General features: G+C 52.6%; 1 protein-coding gene across 4 annotated transcripts; it reads right to left on the reverse strand.

Annotated features, from left to right (window-relative positions):
* Positions 1-323: 323 nt before the first annotated feature.
* On the reverse strand, positions 324-19,498 carry DEDD2 (death effector domain containing 2). 4 transcript variants are annotated; one of them, XM_081032968.1, is made up of 6 exons: positions 19,243-19,498; positions 18,785-18,992; positions 16,931-17,296; positions 15,326-15,448; positions 12,156-12,299; positions 324-4,041 (listed from the first exon to the last, which is right to left on the reverse strand). In XM_081032968.1, exons 3-6 carry the CDS (start codon positions 17,256-17,258, stop codon positions 3,650-3,652), a joined length of 987 nt encoding a protein of 328 aa, XP_080889094.1. In that variant the 5' UTR covers positions 17,259-17,296; positions 18,785-18,992; positions 19,243-19,498; the 3' UTR covers positions 324-3,649. The 4 variants fall into 4 exon arrangements, with proteins under 4 accessions (XP_080889094.1, XP_080889095.1, XP_080889096.1 ...); XM_081032969.1 differs by lacking the exon at positions 19,243-19,498 and having other exon boundaries at positions 18,719-18,786; XM_081032970.1 differs by lacking the exons at positions 18,785-18,992; positions 19,243-19,498 and adding an exon at positions 17,905-18,194 and having other exon boundaries at positions 16,931-17,306.
* Positions 19,499-19,571: the final 73 nt, after the last annotated feature.

Here is a 19,571-nt window from a genome sequence, read left to right on the forward strand (position 1 = left end):
CTTTGTTACAGTACCCCTAGGAAACTAACAAAGGCAGTATGTACCAAACCTGAACATACTTGTGCTCATATCCAGGAATTCCACTTCTAGGTATATCCCAGCAGAAATGTAAGCGTTTGATCACCACGAAACATGCACAAGAATGTTCACAAAGGCATTATTCAATGACAGCCCCAAACTGGAAACAACCCAAAAGTCCATCAAGAGTGCAATGCATGGACTATTTGTGGGATGTTCAAAGAATGAGTCAATTACAAATAAACACATAGAAGAACGTCACACATCCAATGTTGAACAGAAGAAACCAGACACAACAGAAAACATATTGTGATTACATTTATGTCAAGTGCAAAAAGATATAAAATTAACTGTATCACTGACTGACGTAAAACTAGGAAGTTAGAAAAAGCAAGGAATTATTACTGTCAAAGCCAGGATAGTGTTCCCACCTAGGGAAAGAGGGGGGTTGTGATCAGGAGGGAGCACATGACAGAAAGGTGGCAGGCTGGGGGCTTCTGGTAATTTATTCCTTAATGTGGGAGGCACAGGTGTTTTACAATAACTTATTAACTGTACGTTTGTTTCATGCACTTTTCTGAATATTTCACAATTAAAATGTATCTTGGTGGTGATAATGGTGGTAGTGTTAATTTCTAATAGAATGAATGGGGCGCTTCCCAATCCCTGAAACCTTCCTGGGTCCCTCCATCCAGTGTCCCTAGGGCTCTTCCAGCCTCTGCTGCTTGTTCAGTCACTGACCACTCTGGGCTGTGACCCATGGTGTCCCAGTCTGGTTCATCCACCAGAACAAGAGCCAGCGTCCAGGCTAGAGTCCTCTAAAGGGTCCCAGCAGAAGCCAGCCCAAGCCCTGGCCCTCGGGACGCCTCCGGGGAACCTGGCTGCCATGTGCCAGGCACACTGGACCTGCAGATGCCTGCTGACTGAAGGGGTGGCTGACTACACCCCCACTTTGACTCTGTCCCTCTGTCTCTCTACACCCCCTTCAGTTCCCCAAGGTTTTCATGAGGGCTGTTCTCTGCCCGGAATGCCCCCCCTGTCATTCTCTTGAACTCTTACTCATCCTTCAAGAACCAGCTGCAGGCTCCTCTCCTCTGTGAAAGCATGGCCGCCGTCCCCGAGCTCCGACAGGCCCCTATTTCCCTTGGCCGCAGCCTATCCAGGTCTTACCCCACAGCATCTTTCTCAACTCCTGAAGCTCTTAGGTGTCGCTGGGCTGTCCTCAAGGCCTGGGTCTGACCCACTCCTGGGCCTCAGGGGTCTGCTGGTCAGCCCCCGCTCTAGGCGCAGGCTTCCGAAAGCCCAGGCAGGCTCCACAGCGCATGCGCTCAGCGGCGCTCCGGGGGCGCGATGCTTTGCCTCACGGTTCCCGCCACCGCGCACTCCTGGGGCCTCGAGGTTAGGCTCTTACTTCCGCACGCACGTGCCAGAGTACGAGGTGGGTCCCCGCGCTGAAAATGGTAAAGCGGAAGGAACCTAAAGAAAGGGGCGGGGTGCCGCAGGGGGCGGGGCTGTGGGAGTGGCCTGAGGAATGGGCGGGGCTGAGGCTGGCCCTGGGGCCTGTAGCAGGAACCCAAGTCTTGACCGCCTGAGTCTTGTCCAGTAAGGAGGCTTACGGGGCCAATCGCTCAGTAGGGGAGAAGAGACAGGCACCATGGCGGATCCTGGAATTTAGCCCAGCGGAGGCCAGGACAAGCTGCAGCTCCCACCCTTAAGCACAGTAAGCCACAAGTAAAGGAGGGCCCCAAACCTCAGTAGGTCATGAAAAGAAAGCCTACTCTGGCTCAAGCCTACTCAATGGAAGGAGAAAGGGCGCAGAAGCTCCCCGTCTCCCTCCCCAACCTATCTTGGTCCCCTAAAGGAGAGCTGCTCTCCATCTCAGTGCTGCTTCGTCATCCCTCAGGCAAGTCGCTTCCCCTCTCTGAGCCCATGTCTTGCCAAAATGGGAATAAAATCCCTACTTTACACAAGAGGCTAAGTATTAAACAGATCGTGAGTAGGTGCCAAGTAGACCTTAGCCCCCTCCCAAAGAGGGTACAGGGACAGTCTAGGGTTACACAGCAACTAGCTGGGCCAGGTCTTGACTCCTGGACAGGACTCACCTCCCAGATATGCCCCTTTATCTCTGTACAACACAGGTCAAGGGTCCAGGACAGGTTCCTAGAAGTGGGCAGGTGGTGCATCCCTTCCCCCAGGAAAGGCCAACAGTTGGGACTCCCTTCCCCCTCAGGAAGAAAAACCCCGGATATTGTGTAAGAACCTGAGTTCCTAAACTCATAAACAAGGGGTGGGGAAAGAGCAGGAACCACAACCTCCTGAAGCTACCGGGCAGTAGGGAGAAGTGTTTGGCCTCAGAAAGGGTTAGGAGATCCAGATTTGAGAAGGTGACTGTCCAGAAGGTGTGAGGGGAAGGGAGCCACCTGGAGAGGGATTCTAGGCAGAGAAGCCTGGTTGCTGATTTGTTTGGTTTCCAAACCTCTGGGCTCTGTCAGCCTTGCAGACCACTGACCCACCTCACTGAACTAGTTAAAAAGACAAGCACTCCCAAGGAGCACAGCACGCGTGAACAGGCTGGGAGTGTTTATGACTCCAAGGCAGTTATTTCCTCTGACAGATGAGGAAACTAAGGCCGAGAGAGGCGGGCAAGCCTGTGGTAACAGCTGGCAGATGATTTAGCATCCTGCCCACCCTCCAGCCTGATACTATACTGGGCCACAAACTCCAGGATTGGTACCAGGCCCAGGCTCTCAGCAGCTCCTTCCTCCAGCCCATTTAAAAAAGAGTCCTAGGGAACCTTGATGCCCACCTATGCCCCTTCCAGGGCAGTTTTATTGGCGCCATTTGTAAAAGGCCTTTCCCATCAGCCCCCAAGCCTTTGCATTCTCTTTCTGAGAAGGCAGCTGGCTTCTGGTCCTGGCCCCATGGGCAATTAACACACTGGGTCTGCTGCTGCTGCCACACACGTGACACTCTGGGCGCAGGTCCTCGTGCAAGTCCATGTCCAGCTCTGGGGAGCAGAAGAAGGTAGAGGGCCAGGGCTATTTGTGGAAGGTGGACAGAGCCCTGGCTGGCTGTAGAGATGTGTGGGCAAGGTGCGCAGGCCCCGTGTGTGCCCTAGCCCCAGTGCCCAGTGTGGCTGAAGCCCAGGGTGGAGGTGGGGGGGTAAATCATAGATCCTGAGAGAAGCCCTTAGGCCAAAGAAGTGTGTGGAGGATGCCAGCACAGCAGTCCAGGGGAGATTTGCCTGGGGGCAGTGCATGCCCACAGCCCAGGGTCAGGGACGTGACGTGCAGGAGGCCTTTGGTGAGTGTGTGGCTGTGTCTCCTTCCCTTTGGGATCTGCATGCCTCAGCCCCTGGCCTCCTGAAACTGAAAGAACACACCTGGGGGTGGGGATTGAGGGAGCTTGGGAAGGAAACTCAGCTGGAAGTGGTTTAGGCCTCAGAGCCCACATCCTGTCGGAAGAGCTGTCAAGACGCCAGGCTATCAGGGGGCCTGGCCATCTATCGGTCTGTCGCAGTCCTCAGAGCTGCCGGAGTGATGGTCCCCTAGTGGCAGAGATGATCTTCGTCCTCCAGGGGAGAAGGTGGCCCGGAGCCTAGGAGGTGGGGTCAGTCCTGCCAGATCCAGGATCAGGAGGCCTCAGTGGGGCGCTGTCCCCCCTCCTCCTCCATCAGCAACAGGCGGCGCCGGCCAGCCTCGTAGTCAGCCTCGTCCACACTGACCAGCAGGCGAACAGCCTCCCGGCCCACAGCCTCGCGCAGGGCCTCAGTCAGGAACACACCCCGCAGGGCCTGCAGCAGGGCACCACTCAGGTAGTCACCCCAGAAGGCGTCCAGATAGGAGAGCTCCGAGAACTTGATGTCGCACACCACGGAGCCCAAGTCTCGGGAGCGGAGCACTGCAGTGGCCTGCCCGAACACGTCCAGCTGCCGCGCCAGCGCCTGGGGCCGCCGGGACGCCACTCCTTGCTCCAAGGCCGGCCCATGTTCACAGTACTCTGCTCGCACCCTGAGCCGAATGTCTGTGAGGAAGAAGGGACTGGTCAGTGAGGGGTAGACACAAACACATAGCACAGGGGGACCAGGGGAACCGCCACTCTCTCCCTCCTTCCCTCAAGCCGCCTCTGCAGGCAGCTCCGACTGCCCAGTGGGTTGCCCTGCAGCTGCCCCCACATCCTTCCCCCTTCTGGTAACCACACCCAACTATGGGTAACACCCTCACATGGCTTCCCTCCTGTGGTCTGGCCTCTGTTATCTCTTGACCTGGCACCCTCCTCCTCATTCGCTCACGTGCCCCACTCCAGCCTCATCCTCTCCTTGCTTCTCCCCCCACCACCAGGCAGGTTCTGCCTGGCCCTGCCTCTCTTTCAGCTGGGGATGTTTTGTCCACAGGACTTGCTCCCTCACTTCCTTCAGGTCTTTGCTCAAATGCCACCTTCCCAATGAGGCCTACACCGACCACCCTATTTAAAACTTTCCCCCTACCCCCCTGGCCCCCAGCATTCCCAGTTCCCATACCCTGCTCTACTTTTCCCAGCGCACTTATCACCTTCTCACCTTACTGTCATGCTTATCACCTGTCTCCCCACAATGTGAGCTCCCTGAAGAACGGAATTTTTGTCTGTTTCATTCACTTGTATAGCCCTGTGGCACACAGTAGGTGCTCAATATATACTCCTATTTGTGGAAGAACCAATGCATGAATGAATGGACTTGCCTTTAGGAAACCAGCCTCACCCCTCTCCCACTCTAAAATAGTGAGATTCATGGGGGGCCAACCATCTCCCCAGGCCCCTACCCACCCAGCAAACACCAAGCACAGGGGACTTGAGGCTGGAGCTGGGGTAGCTCTACTGGAACCAGGTACTGTCTTTCCACAGAAGCTAAGATGGAGCTGTAAGCCTGGAACTGCTGCGGGCCATACGCCACCAGGAGGGAAGGAAATGAAGCCTACACCAGTGATAGAGAAGGAAAGACTTCTAGCTCATCACATGAGTTCCAGCTACAATTTCCTTTCTGCTTAAGCCAGCCTGACTTGAGTTTCTGTCACTTACCACCCTCATCAGCCCAAATGAGGTGGCATCTATGCACAGGGGATAGGACACAAGACTTCTAAGACTATCCTTGTAAATGTGACCTTGGGAATATCATCTCTCTTTGGGATTACTGAATTCACACCTATGAAGAGGGACTACTAACAGAAAACCTCCTCTCCACACATGGCACAGGCTGTCCTGAGGATCAGCTCTAAGCTGGAAATAACAACAGCAGTCTACACCACACACCACAGAGCGCTGTCTGCCAGGTACCACTCCAAGTGCTGGACTCCTATGAACTCACTGAATCTACAAACTACCCTGTGAGGCAGGCCCTCTTATCACTCCCAACGTACAGAGGAGGAAATGGAAGCAAAGAGAAGTGCAGTGACTAGCCCAAGGTCGCATGGCCAGGCAGTGGGACAGCACTCGACAGAGGTCACGGAACCTCCCAGGCCCGAGAGAGCAGCTTTGGGTCAATGGAGCCGATTCCAATCTAGGAGCTTCAGGCACTGGCTCTGTTACCTGGGACAAGTCACAACCTCCGAGCCCAGGTTCCTGCCTAAACCCGGGGACAATTCCTGCTGTGAAGGGTTAAGAGGATTAAAAAGAGCGAAGAATAGAAAAGAACTAGCTGGCACTGTGCACACACGGTGCCCAACAGGTGCTCCAAGAATGGCAGCCACCAACAGCTCGGATGTGCCAAATACTTTACTCTGGGGATTCAGCAGGATCAGCCCTGTGGGGCAGAGGCCACATTCAACCCATTTGACAGATGAAGAAACTGAAGCTCTGGGAGGGGAAGTGTCATACCCCAGACTCCCTTCACCTTTCACAGACCGTGTCAGCAGCAGAGCACAAAGTAGAAAGCAGGTTCCTGTTCCCTCAGATGAGTTCTCAGCATCTCCCACTTCCTCCTCCCACCCCAAACCCCAAACCCTTCCTCTTTCTGCCTTGAGGTGAACCTCACCCTCTCTGCTCAAGGCCCAGGGAAACCTGCCCGGCCTTGGCCCTCAGGACTTCCCACGGCACTCAGGCCGGCTCCCTTCATTCTAAGGACCAGGTAAGACCGCTGGTCCCATATCCTTGACTCCTATGAGTGACCATGCCCTCAGTTGACGTGGGCCAGGGGGCAGGGGACTGGGAGGAGCAGCACCTGTCCAAGGTCATATGGGGCTGCTCAGTGACAGAGGCACAGCCAAGTGGCGGAGTCCGACAGACCTTGAGGCGAGTCCCGGCTCTGCCACACTCTAGCTGTGGGGCCTTGGGCATGTGACCTCACCTCTCTGAGCCTCAGTTTCCCCATCTGAAAAACACAAACAAACAAGAGGTCCCCACTACACCGTGGGATCATGAGGATTAAATGAGGCAACTTGGGAAATGCTTGACCTAGGGCCTACATCACAGAAAGCACTCAGAAACAGGAACTGTGATTTCAACACCCACCTCTAATCGCACAGCCCCTGCCCAGGCCCTGCCCTCTGAGCCAACCTCCTCCCTCATCTCCTCTTTCAATCCCAGCTACGTCCTCCCATATGCTGTCCTCCAGTCACCAGGGAAGCGCTCCCAGCACCTGCCTTACTCACTCACAAAATGGCCGACCCAACGCCTCTGCCCAGAAGACTCCCCATCACCCACCGTGTCCCACCCAGGCGAACCCTCTCCAAGATCGCCTTTCTCCTCAGCACAGGCTGCTACACCTGTGGCATAAAGAGCCTCCCGAGCCCCCCCGACAACACGGGAGACAGAAGACAGACAGAACCAGGGTGGGGTTGTGTGTGTCTTGTTCATTCTTTCATTCAAAAGCTATTTACTGAGTTCCGGGAACATGGGGGTGACACGAGCACCCTGCCACAAGTGGAACTGGAAAGAGTACTTCCTGTGTGCCTGACCCACCCAAGTCCCTCCCCTACCTCAGGCCCCAGAATCCTCACAGCACCTCGTTATTCCTATTTATAGAGGAGGAAATCCTTCACCAGACCACAGTCCAACCTTGGTCTAAAACACAAGAGGACAGCACACAGCGAGAGGAGGGGCAAAGGAGAAGCTACATTTCTGAACCGCTCCTTCTCCGGCCCTAAATCACAGCACTTAGAGCAATCTCTCCTTGACTCCTACCAAAATAATTCAGTAACAATAGGTGACACCTCTATAGTACTTATCGCAGGCTGGCACACACTTCACACCTACTGATCCTTTGATCATCCCTGCAACCTTATGACGCAGTGCTATTATCCCCTTTTTGCAGATGGGGAAAATGAGGCACAGGGGATGAGTCCACCTGCCCAAGGCCACAAAGGCAGGAAGGGGCAGAGCTGGAATTCCAACCGAGGTGCCTGGCTCCAGAGCCTGAACTCTTAACTACCCCATCCTGCTTGCTGCCTCTCACAATCATACACAGAAATCTATAATTAAAAGACATCCTGAGGGCAAGGACAGAAAATTATAGAGAACAAGGTCTAATTTAGATTGAAACGATCAGAGAGGACCTCTCCAGGAAATGACATTGGAAGTGAAATGTGAAGGAGGACAAGTAGATGGAGACAGGAAAGCAGGAGAGAAGGGACGAGCAGCATCCTCAGGACAGAGAATGTCACATTCAAGTCCAGAGGCCGAAAATGAACCTGGAGCATTCACAGGCTGAGGGCCTGTCTGGCTGGGTCACCGTGGAGGAGGAGGACACACGGGGACAATTGGGGGGGCGGGGCCAACCACATCCTGGCAAGCCCAGGGCAGGAAGTCTGTGACCTCCTGAGGTGACCGCATCTCTCCGCACTTCAGTGGCCCCCTCCGTGACACACCCTAACCCCAGCACCTGCTCCCACGGGCCCACTGTGAGGATTACATGACTGGATGCAGGTTAAGAGCTGAGGCCAGGGCCTGGCACATAATGAGCCCTCCAAGTACAGGTGGGTGGTTGGGAACAGGACCAGAGCAGCAGTCCCAGAAGGCCACACTTGGCTGGCCCAGGATGGAAGCAGCAGACATGGAGAAAAGTGGATGGACTGGCCCAGGTATGATAGTGAGGGGTGAGGCAAGAAAGGTACCGAGCATTCATGCAACCTGGGCTGGAGGCTTGCTGAGTTGTTTCCTGTGGCCAGAAATACCAAGCGTTTGTCAACAGTTCCTCTCCACTTGGGCAGCTATAGGAAAACTTTCCCTGGCCCCAGAGCAGAGGATGGGGCTATGTCTTCCTAGAACGGGGAGCTGCTCCTGCCTCCTGCACTCAGGTGGGCCCCAGCACCCTCCTGTCCCCCAAACCCACACATCATCAGTCTCTCTTCTTGGACAGAATGAGAAACCAAGGAAAATGGGAGGGACCTCCTAGTGGGGGACCAGGGAAAGTATGAGGGGCAGGCCCCGGACCACGTGAGCAGATAAACAGCCTTGTGTGCCAGGCCCTGTGCTGGGTACGGTTAGGGGCCAGAGATAATCTCACTCAGGTTCTTCCCTCTGCGAGTTTCTAGTAGGGCCGCTGGAGACAGAGGACCTGAGCTCCCATGGTGTGTGGTGAAGAGAGGCAGCCAGGGTGCTACAATGGCAGAAAGACCCCTGCCCTTCGCCGCCAGTGCAGGGACAGCATCACCATCCTCTGGACAACGGGAAGACCCTTCCCTTCCTCCAGTCTCTTCCCCAGACACAGCCAGAGTCATGGCGTCAAATGTAAAGTTCTTCAACCTCTACTGAACTAATGGTCAAGGCAATAAGAAGCTGCCACCAACGTCAGAGAAAGGTAAGGGCACAATACCACCTAGGAAGTGAGCTTGAAAAAAACAACATGAAACCAGAAGCTGATCAAGCCTCTCCGTCCCAACTACCAATTTTCCGGAAATACAGACCACCGGGGAACACATTCAATCAACCCTACCATAGGACGTAACTGGCAAAACCCAGTCTTTGGGAAAGGCTATGGGGCCACTTTTAACAAATACAGTGTGAGGGAATGGGGGAGAGAGAAAACAGACGGCAGGGGAGTCTGATAGATCAGGAGAGACTTAGAAGAGCCAATACTTATGAGACGATTGGAAATTTGAGCATTCATTACACATTTGATAATACAAAATTGTTAATTTTTTTAGAGCATTCTTATCTTTTAGAAGTGCACAGTGAAAAACCTACACATGAAATCACAGGACACTTGGAACTGATTCCCAAATAAAATGGCTGATGAAAGAGCATCAGCCACAAGCGACAACTGTTGAAGCTGGGTGATGGAGAGCCAGGGTTCGTGACGCTAGTCTGTTTGCTTCTGTACCTTCCACACAGAAAGTGTTGGGGGAAAAGCGAAGCGCAGCCTGGTATTCAAAGTCTGCAACTGCTTTCCAACATTTTAAACAATGTGAAGCCCAGATCCATGGTTCACAGGCTCCATAGGACAGGCTCCTGGTCACCTCTCTTGCCTTTACCTCCTGGCAGCCTCCTCTTGCTCCCTCCGATTCAGCCCTGCCGGCTCCCACCACCTCTTCACCACCGTGGCACACCCCAGCCACTCCATCCTTGGCTCCTGCTGTCCCCTCTATCTCAGTTTTCTTCCCCAGCCATCCACATGCTCTTCTAAGAGGCCTTCTAGACTACTCAATCTAGAAAACACATCTAAAACTGCATCCTCCATCACTGTCTACCCCTTTGCTCTGCTTTGTTTCTCTTCTCGACTGACATCTGACATCTCTGTCTCCTGGTTTTCTCCTCCCACCAGAACTCAAGCTCCGTGAGAGCAAGAGCCTCCCATCCCTGCGGTGCCTAGCATATAGTAAGCGTTTTATAAATATATGTGGAATTAGCAAATGAACAAACCCTGAGTTTCAGCCCAGCCCCACCCCTGCCATCTACAATGGGGACCATCACCCCTATACCTCAATGCTATCTTGAGACTTCGAGGTCAGGTGGTACCACACCCAGCAGTGTCCAATGGATGGCCCTGAGAGGGACTTAGAAACTCAAAGGTCCTGTGTCCAAGACCAGGACCCCCACCCGACCCGTCATGCCCCTCTTCCTTACACTCTTGGGCCCTGTGGAGTCTGGTTCTACCCCTCACTGGAGGGCAGCCGACTGAGGGTCAATCAACCACAGCTATCACAGGTAAGGAGGGGACAAGAATGACAGGATCCTTCTTCACTCAAGTCTGGAAAGGCCTCCTTCTACCCCAGGGACTGGGTTTCGTTAAAGGTAAGCTAGCTCCACTTTCAGAGGGGAAAACCAGGGCCCTACTGGAGAAGCCTCACTCCAGCCCCACCCTGCCTCTGAGTCAGCAGTCAGACCTGCTTACCCATCCCCCCCACAAGAGCCAGCCACACCCCATGAAGAACCATCCTGCCCTCAAGGAAAAGACCTGATGCTTCTACTGCCAAAACCCTCCCCAGCCTCAGCTTGGCGTGCTCCCTAGGGAGGCAGTGACTCCTTGGGCCGCACAGCCAGCCTGGTGGCTCTGGTAATTACCCCTGAGTCGGGGTAGAGTCACGACCAGGCATCCCTTGAAGCCGGGGGCTGTCTGAGATCACAAGCCGGCTCTCTTGGTCTGTGCTTCCGGACTCACCCGGCACAGGTATCTGCAGCCTCATCTATGGAGTGGATGTGGCACCCAGTCTGGAGGGCCTCACCTGGGAGGCAGCAGGCATTGGTGCTCTGTGGGCTGGAGGAGGCTCTGCCAATGGCAGGAGGGAGCCGCAAGGTATTCTGGGCAATGTAGAGCGGCTGCAACTTTGGACCTTCCCACCTGCAATTCCAATCCTCCCCCCCGCGGCCTGAGCATCTCCCCACCTGATGCCCTCTATGTCCACAGGCTAGCCCAACTCGGACGACAAGGTACCAGAGAGGTGGGCAGGGGGGAGTGTGAGACAGTGTGCCCCCCAGGCCTGTGTCCTCCCCTCAGGGCCAGGTGGAGTTTCTCGCGGGCAAGGTGTGAGCGTGAGTGTCCACAGCAGAGTCCCCCAGCCGGCCCAGCGCACGCCGGCTGCAGGTCCGCTCAGGTCTTCTTTTCCTTAGTCCAGCCCCCTGCTCACCGCCTCCACTACGACCACTCGGGGCCGGACCTCCCCTTCTTACTGGGCTGGGCAACCTCGTCACCCGTTTCCCTGCTCCTACTTTGTTTAACTGCCGTAACATGCACCCAACAGAGCATGGGCCATGTGTCCAGAGCTGTTCTAAGTACTTTACAAATCCTAACTCATTTATTAACTGTTTTCCAGACGAGCTCAGAGTTCCTTTAAAAACAGCTGTCGAGGGATATAAATGATAAATGTCTAAGTATTACTTTGTCTTGTGCACCTGAAACTAATAAAAAATATATATTTTAAAAAAACACACAAAAAAACAGCTATCAAACCGCCTCACCTCCCCCCACTCAAAAGCCTTAATAGCACTTGATTCATGGAATAAAATCCAAACCCCCATCCGCTCTGAGGCCTGCCTGGCTCCTCCAGAGTCCCCACCCTCTCTTCATGGCACTTACTATTCAAAGTGAGCTTCAGTTTCACTGGTCTGTCACTGTACTGGAAAGAGAGTCACCTCCACAAGAGCAGGGACCTTAGCGCTATTCCCACCCCAAACACATGGCCGTCAGTGAGAAAACTGGTACGTAGCAAAGGTCCGGGAAGGGCCAGCCAGTTCCGAGTATATGAGCATTAACTCATTTTCTCTTTCCACAACCCTGGTTGGAAGGTACCATTACCAGCCTCAGAGAGGAAACTGAGGCACAAAGGGGTTTAGTGACCTGCCCAAGATCAACCAGCCTATTTAAGTGCCAAAGCCGGAGTTAAATCGGACAGCCTGTCTCAGGGTCCCGTTTGCACCCCTGCAGAAGAAAGGCCTGTTGAATAAATACACCCCTGCAAAGGTTGGCTGAATAAACAAATGAAACTGGGGCCAGGGAAGGTTTCCTGGAGGAAGCGGCACACGACGTGCTCCTTCAGCTATGAGCAAGATGTAAGTAAGCAAGATGGCAACAGAAAGGAGGACGATCGCACTGTGCTAAACAGAGGGATGGGAGCGAGTGCTTGTCCGCTAGGTGTCCACAGGGGTGCCGCACCCCAAACAAACTGTGCTCTGGCTCTGCAGCCTGCCAGTCACTGTACATGCATTCCCCAAGGACCACAGACACCTACCACAGGTCACTTTGCCTTCTGAGGCAGGTCTGGCTGGCTCCTGCTGCTGCTGCCGGGGGGTGGCTGGGCCGCCTCTCCGACGCCGTCTGGCACCACCACTGGGCCGGCCCCGACTCCGCCGCTGCCGCTTGGTTGGTGGGGAGCCTGAGCAGAGACAAATGGGGTTACTGAGGACTGGGATGATAGGTAGAGGAGCAAGGCGGTGCCCGGGGAAGAGATCGAGGCTGGTGTCTGTACAGTGAGACCCTGGGTGAGGCCCTCTGTTTCCTGTGCCTCAGAAGTCTCGTTCATCAGATGAGGAATAAGTATAACCTAGCATCATCTAGAAGGGCAGACGAGCATGACTCCCTCACAGCAGTCCCACTCCCAGGTGTGACCCTAGATAAATCACTGCATGCTCACACCAGGAGACCAGCATGGCAACAGCCACTGAGGCATTGTTTATAGTTAAGTGTGTACACTGAAAATAATGTAAATGTCCAGCAAAAAGAATAGAGAGTAATTTCCAGGATATTTAGTGAAGGAAAGCAATGTGCAAAAGAAATGTCTACAGGGGTGGCCAGTTAGCTCAGATGGTTGGTTGCTGGTTTGATCCCCGCATGGGCAGCTGTGAGCTGTGCCCTCCTTAAAAAAAAAAGTGTCTACAGTTTGCAATACTTCACATAGGAAAGGAGAAGAGGGGGTGGTAGGTTGGCTCAGTTGGTTGGAGTGTGGTGCTAATAACACCAGAGTGGCCGGTTTTATCCCTGCATGGGCCACCGTGAACTGCGCCCTCCAATAATAATAATAATAATAATAATAATAATAATAATGATAAAAAAGAATAACTGCACTTAAAAAAAGGACACAAGAATATATACATATTTGATATTTTTGCAAGATGAAACACTGTAAGGATAAATTAAGAATGAAATTGAAAATGAGAATGAAAATAAGAATGACACTGGTTACATATTTGGTTAGGGAGAACAATAGTGGAAGTGATACTTCTAAGAACATTTTGTTTACATAGGTTAGTTTTCACATATTTAAAAAACTTCACAGACAGAAGAAACAAACCATAAAACTAAACACAAACAGATACAAATGAATCTAATTGTATATACAATTAGTAACATGAACAGGACGAAACAATTACTTCAAGCTACTTGGAAAAATAATCTGACTGCAAACTCTCAATAGATATACTCTGAGGTGAAGAACCACAAATACATGGTTTCCATTAGTACATATAGTCAGCAGTGACATGAACATTGTAATTTTAAAGCTATTTTTTCTTGTTGTAAAATAAAGCAAATAAATCCACATCTCTAAAGTTATTAAGAACAATTATTTTCAGTGTAAGAGAAAAAATCCTTGTTATGTGAATTTTGAACTAAAAATACTTATATGAACTTTTAAATAGTAAATTTATTGGGGTGACGTTGGTTAATAAAATTACATAGGTTTCAAGTGCATAATTCTATAATACATCTGTGTATCTGTATACCACGTTGTGTGTTCATCACCAATATGAACTTTTTTAAAGCACAGTTTCTAACTCTATTCACTACAATGCACACACTCAGCACACCTTGGTCCACTGCCTCTAAAAGATACCAGGCTTCTGGAAACAGCTGATTCCAAGGCTAGGGAGGGGAAAATACAAGTGAGCCCAGGACATCTTGCAGTGCCACAAAGCAGGAAGCACATGATGAATGATGGAGACACGTCAAAAAGACACAGGAGGTAGTCAATCTGAACATCAAGATAGAATGACTCATTGATTATAACACAGCAAATAAACATGAATGCATGAGTCCATAGTTCAACAACAACAACAACAAAACACAAAAAAGGGGGGAAGAGAGAGAAAAGGAAAACTCTTGAAAGAATGCCAGCTAACAGATGTAGAAGAAGACTTAGAAAATAACCATTTTTCAAACACCAGTGTAATAAATGGTTCAGACAGACATCACCAATGGATGTTAAGCCCAGTGGGGATTCTGTTGGGCAACACGAGGTGCCAAAGTGTCATCCCATAGATTGTCTACTAACCATAAGGGGGAGAAAAAAAGTCCCTTTATAAAGGACAAATATGGCAGGCACCACCTCAACCAAGTGATCAAACTCACAACAGGAAAATTAGACCTTCTGCTTCCTGATATGCTCCAATGCCAAGCACACAGCATCAACCAAGGAACATTCCTGCCAAAAACGTGGAACCTGAGTCAAATCAAGCCTCCAGACCCAATTCCCACTTAGGGAAAATGGGGGACAAGAGGGACAATTTAAATGACACCATCAGGAAATTATCAGACACTTCTGGAAACAATTGAGACACTCTACATAACAGCTGGTCTTGAAGGGTAAGCCAATGTCATGGGGAAAAAAGAAAATGGTTATGGGATGGGGAAGGCATTTCAGTTCTACAAGAGGTTAAGTAGATTTAATAACTGAATTCATAACAACTCAACTATGAGTGGATCCTGAAAGTAGAGACAATCTTAAGGAGATATGAAAATGGACCATCAAGACATCGGAGAATTAGTGCTTACTTTCTTAGGTACGATAATGGTCTTGAAGTGGTAGAGGAGAATCCCCTTATTCTCAGGAGAGGCCTACTGATTTAGGGGTAGAGTGTCCTGATGCCTAAAATTTACTTTCAAAGAGTTCAACTAAAACACCAGAATTATGTATACACATACGTAAGGCAAAAGTGGCAAATGTTAAAGTTATTGAATCTAGGTGGATAAAATATGAGCATATTCACGGTACTAATCTTTCAACTTCTCTGCATATTTGAAATTACATTTGAATAATTAAAAACTGGGAGAGGGAGATAGATTAGATAAATTAATAGGCACACCAATTAAAAGATACCAGTTGGAGTTACTCAACGTAAATAAACCTCAGAAACATGTCCAGCAAAGACAGCCATGTCAAGAATCATGAACCCATAACGTGATGCCATTTAGATGAAATATAAATCATCTAAATGGCATATGAGAAACAATTCCATATGTTACTTGCAGACACGTGCTTTTGTAGCAACAGTAAACACACACAAGGCAAAAATGAAACAGAATGGCCCTTTGGGCCCCTCCCTTGATGGGTCAGGATTGGGGAGGTTCATCAGGGTTCAGAAACAAGAAAAGGACTCCACCTCATGCGCACCCAGCTGGACTCACCTGTCTCCCACTGGCCCTGCTGAGCATCTGAAGAACTGCTTGACTGCCGACGGCGATGGCAGCTGCCCTCTGTCCTCTTTGAAGAAGAGCTGGAGTTGCCATAGTTGTAGCGTTCTGGAGACACTGTGGGGAGAGAATGGAAAGAAGAATTCATAGCCTTCAGCCCCTCCCAGGCGCAGCCTCCAATTCCCATCCCCTGAGATGAATGCCTGCCCCACGGGGTACCTGAGTTCAGAGGTCAGAGACCAGATACCCACTCCCCCTCCAACACCTCCTTCCTAGTGGTTGCTCGATGCCTCCTGACATAGAGGACTCATCACCTCCTGGGGCCACCCAACCCACGTCTACAGCTGCTCCAAGTTATCCCATAAACTGACTCACGGTCAGGATCCCTACAATATTACCCCCCATCAATTGCCCCCCACTCTCCCCGAAGCCCCAAGGAGTGAGCAGGCTTCTCTGCAGACTCCCCAAATCTTCTCTTCCAGAGCCTGACCTCCTGATACAGTTTTCCAAAAGTGCTGTCAGTTCTTCCCTAGTGCTGCGCTTCTACTGGGTATCCAAATCCCATGGGCTTACCGTGGGCAAGGTAGTCTCACAATCCCCCTCCCCAAACTAGCCACCGCCTCAATAGCTCAAGGCCTATGCAGCGTGGGGTTCCTGTGCCTTAAACCTTCCCAGCTCCTCAAGACTGCTAACCTTCCCTCACAAGGATTAAGGGCATAAACTCTAGATACAAGCCAGCTGGGTTTGAATTCTAGCTCCCACTTTCGAGCTATGTTATCTGCAAGCCCCTGTGATGTGGCTTCTCATCTACCTCTGCTCTTGCTTTGGTCCCGTCTGCTCCTGCCACACTGGTTTCTGATGATGCCAAATTCATTCCTGCTTGAAGGTTTGAAAGCTTGCTTTTCCCTCTCCCTAGAATTTTTCTCCTCTGAGATCTATGCACAGTGGCACCAGTTCAGCCTCAGTTCAAATGTCACCTCAGAAAGGTCTTGACTGGTTATCCAATCTAAGGGGGCCTCCCTTCACTTAGTGGAACGCCCTACCCTCTATATTCCATTACTTTTTTTTAGTCTTTCTACAACCATATGTAAAAATAAATTGTTTATCTGTTTTAATGTCGGATTCCCTCACTAAATGTAAGCCTCATGGAACAAATACTTTGTCAGATGGTCACCCTGTATCTCCTGTGCCATCGTACAGGATTCAGTTCTTAAATATGGACAAGTTGCTTAACTTCTCTACACCTGATGTTTTCCCTGTACAGTGGGGCAGTAATAGGACTTCCTCCTGGGATTACCAGGAGAACATAAGGTGATAGTTCGTGTGAAGGGTTTACGCTGTGCCTTGCATGAAATAAGCCCTCCATAAAGTGGTCACAAACATCAATGTTGATGTGGCCAAATTCCACCAGCTCGCCCCTCCCAAAACCATGCCTCCTCCCTCTTGCGTTTCTCATTGATACTCTGGGAGGAGGGGAGAGCGGGATGGGACATAGGCTATCTGATATGGCGCTGTGCATTTCAGGGCACCACAGGGGCCCAGATGGGGAAGAAGGCCCTTTAACCACCGGAAGTCTCTCGCCCTTCCATTCAACCATACCTGGCCGGCGCCGCTTGCGCGCCAGGTGCGGCAGCAAGTCGTGCCGGGCCAACACGCGCAGGAGCTGCCCTAGAAAACGCAGGTTGCTCTCGTCGCACTGCCCGCGACGCTCCAGCTCCAGCAGCAGCTCCAGGCCGCTGCGAGCGCGGGACAGGCCGCCAGCGGCGCCGGGAGCCTCGTCCAGCAGGAAAGCCAGCAGCTCCAGTTCACACTCGGTCAGCTGCCCGCCCACGACCTCGAACATACGATGAAGCGACAGCATCCCGTAGTAGTCCAGGCACTCATCCTCCTCCCAGCTCGGGGCAGGGGTCGACCCAGACAGCGCCATACCCGGGGGAGAGGGGCGGAACAAGCTCGAACCAGGGCCTAGAACCCACTCAACGGGGAGGGGGGAGGTCAGCGACGCGGGCGCCTGGCCCCTTCTCCGCCAGTGTGTCTCCCCGTCCCCATCCCGCGGGGCAGGGCCATCCTCACACTTCAGTCGTCTCAGCCTCCCCCTTCCCCGGGAAGGAATGGTATCGCCCGAGGTCCCCTAGTAACAGGTTGAGACGCCAGACCCCACCGGACCGATTAGTCTGTCCTGCCCAGTCCGAAAGCCCCTCCCCAGGTGGTATGTTCCGAACCAGCCTCCGGAACCGACGAAGTGATTCGGTCTGAACCAGACTGCGGGCCCACCCCGAGGCACCCTGCCGACTGCCCTTTGACTCTGGGGAGTACTGTCTGGATGTGACCCTCGGCTCGGTCCAGTGGTACTGTCCGATGAGCCTCACCGCTCCACCCGATTGGTACCATCCCGAAGTGACCCTCTGCCCCCTACAAGTGGGACCGACTCTAAGTAGCCCGTCTCTCCACACAGGCGGTGCTGTCCGAACCCGACCCCCTCGCCCTGTAAGGGTGGTACCGCCCTCCCCCCAGCTCCCAGGTGGTTCCGTCTACCCGCCACCAGTCGCCCTTGGGCCTCTCTGGATCCTCACCGGAATCCGGCGTCTAACGACTCCTGGGCGACGGCCGCAGCCACTTGTTTTGGATCTTTCTGGCACCTTCTCTATTATTACGCCTGCGTCACCTCGCCCCTCCTTCCTTCCCCCAACTCGCGCAGGTGCGACCGCCACGCCCCTTAGGCGCAAGCGCAGAGAGAGGCTTTCAAGCCCCACCCCTGCAGGCCCGCCCCCAACGGCAGCGTCTGGGTCGGCCTGCGCTGCGCCTGCGCAAAGCGTGTGTTGTTCCGCTTCTGAGTTGAATTTGGTACACGGTTGCAGGGCTGCTTCTGCCGGTCCGTGACGCAAACCTCCGGGTCCTTGTTGCCCCACGTCACGACCTTTCGGAACGACTCATCTCATGGACTACAGCCCCCTCTTAAACACGACATAGACGCCTACATTACCACTGCCCCCAGCTGCCCCTGGCAAAGGACCACAATCGTGACGGTCCTGGCTCAGAGAAGTGCCCAGGTTCTTTTGATCGGGACTTGGACGCCCTTCCATTAGACTGCTCCTTACTCCTAATGGCAATCAGGAACCCGCAACCCAGCTGTGCTATCTCATGATCCCGACTAGAATCCCTCCTCGTCCAACAGACGCCCTCCCTACCTCCCCCCCACACCCGCCATCCATAAGATTCTTCTGAGCAAGACAAGGACTCCCTCACCTCATGTTAGGAACCAATGTCTCCTCCCAGATTTCAGCAGGCCCCTCCAGCATCCATCATGAACCCAACCCCCCCCCCCATAACTCCTCCGAGTCTCTGCCCTCCAAGGTCACGGGATCTCCCAATAACCCCATGTCTAACCTGCAACTGGTGTTCAGGCTGCATGGCGGAGCCTTGGGTGTGGTGGCCACCCCGCTCCCGACTTACGTGAGTCAAGGTCAGGGCCAGCACGTGCCTTGAGACAAGTCCCCTCCCGGACTGGTTCCCACTTCCGGAATTATCTCCCCTTCGGAGGCGGGAGACCCAGGTACTGCCTGGCACTGGTTCAGCACTGGCTCTGCTTGGGCTGCAGCAGGGACCTTGGAGGAGTCCCTTCCCCTCTTTGATGGCAACTGTAACCTATTGAAGCCCAGTCCTGGGTCGAACACACAGTGGGTACCCAATCAGCGAATATCATTAAATCGACCGGAGTGGGAGGGAAGGGAAAGCAAACTGGGAAGGACTACGTCAATGTTAAATGAGTTACAGTGAGCACCCACGATGTATCAGGCCCTGCGCTGAGCGCTTTTATGTGTTTGATTTCATCCAATTCCATCAACAGCCTTGCATATGATTCCAGCCCAGTTTACACAGGAATAAAAGTAAGGCCCAGAGAGGGGAATTACCCCAATTGTGTCTGGCTCCAAAGCTGTGCTCTCGGAGATGCTCAGTCTCTTCAGCTATGAAATGACACCTCTGATCAAGGTCTCCCGCCGCCCAGGCCATTCCATGGCCCTTGCTTTCCAATGGTGCTCATCTCTCTCCACTTAACTTTCAGACTTAGCAGCGGAACGGCCCGGGAGAACTGCGCAAGCGCTTCTCGGAGCCCCGAGCCCAGCCCACAGGGCACAGCTGCGTGCGTGGAGAAACTCGCCTAGCCCCGCCTGAGCCTCAACACGCAGGCTCAAGGGCGCGGGCCCTACGCTGCCGGCTCCGATTGGTCGCCACCAGTAAG

The sequence above is a fragment of the Rhinolophus hipposideros genome (genome assembly GCF_964194185.1).
Source record: "Rhinolophus hipposideros genome assembly, chromosome: 21".
Classification (NCBI taxonomy): Eukaryota; Metazoa; Chordata; class Mammalia; order Chiroptera; family Rhinolophidae; genus Rhinolophus; species Rhinolophus hipposideros.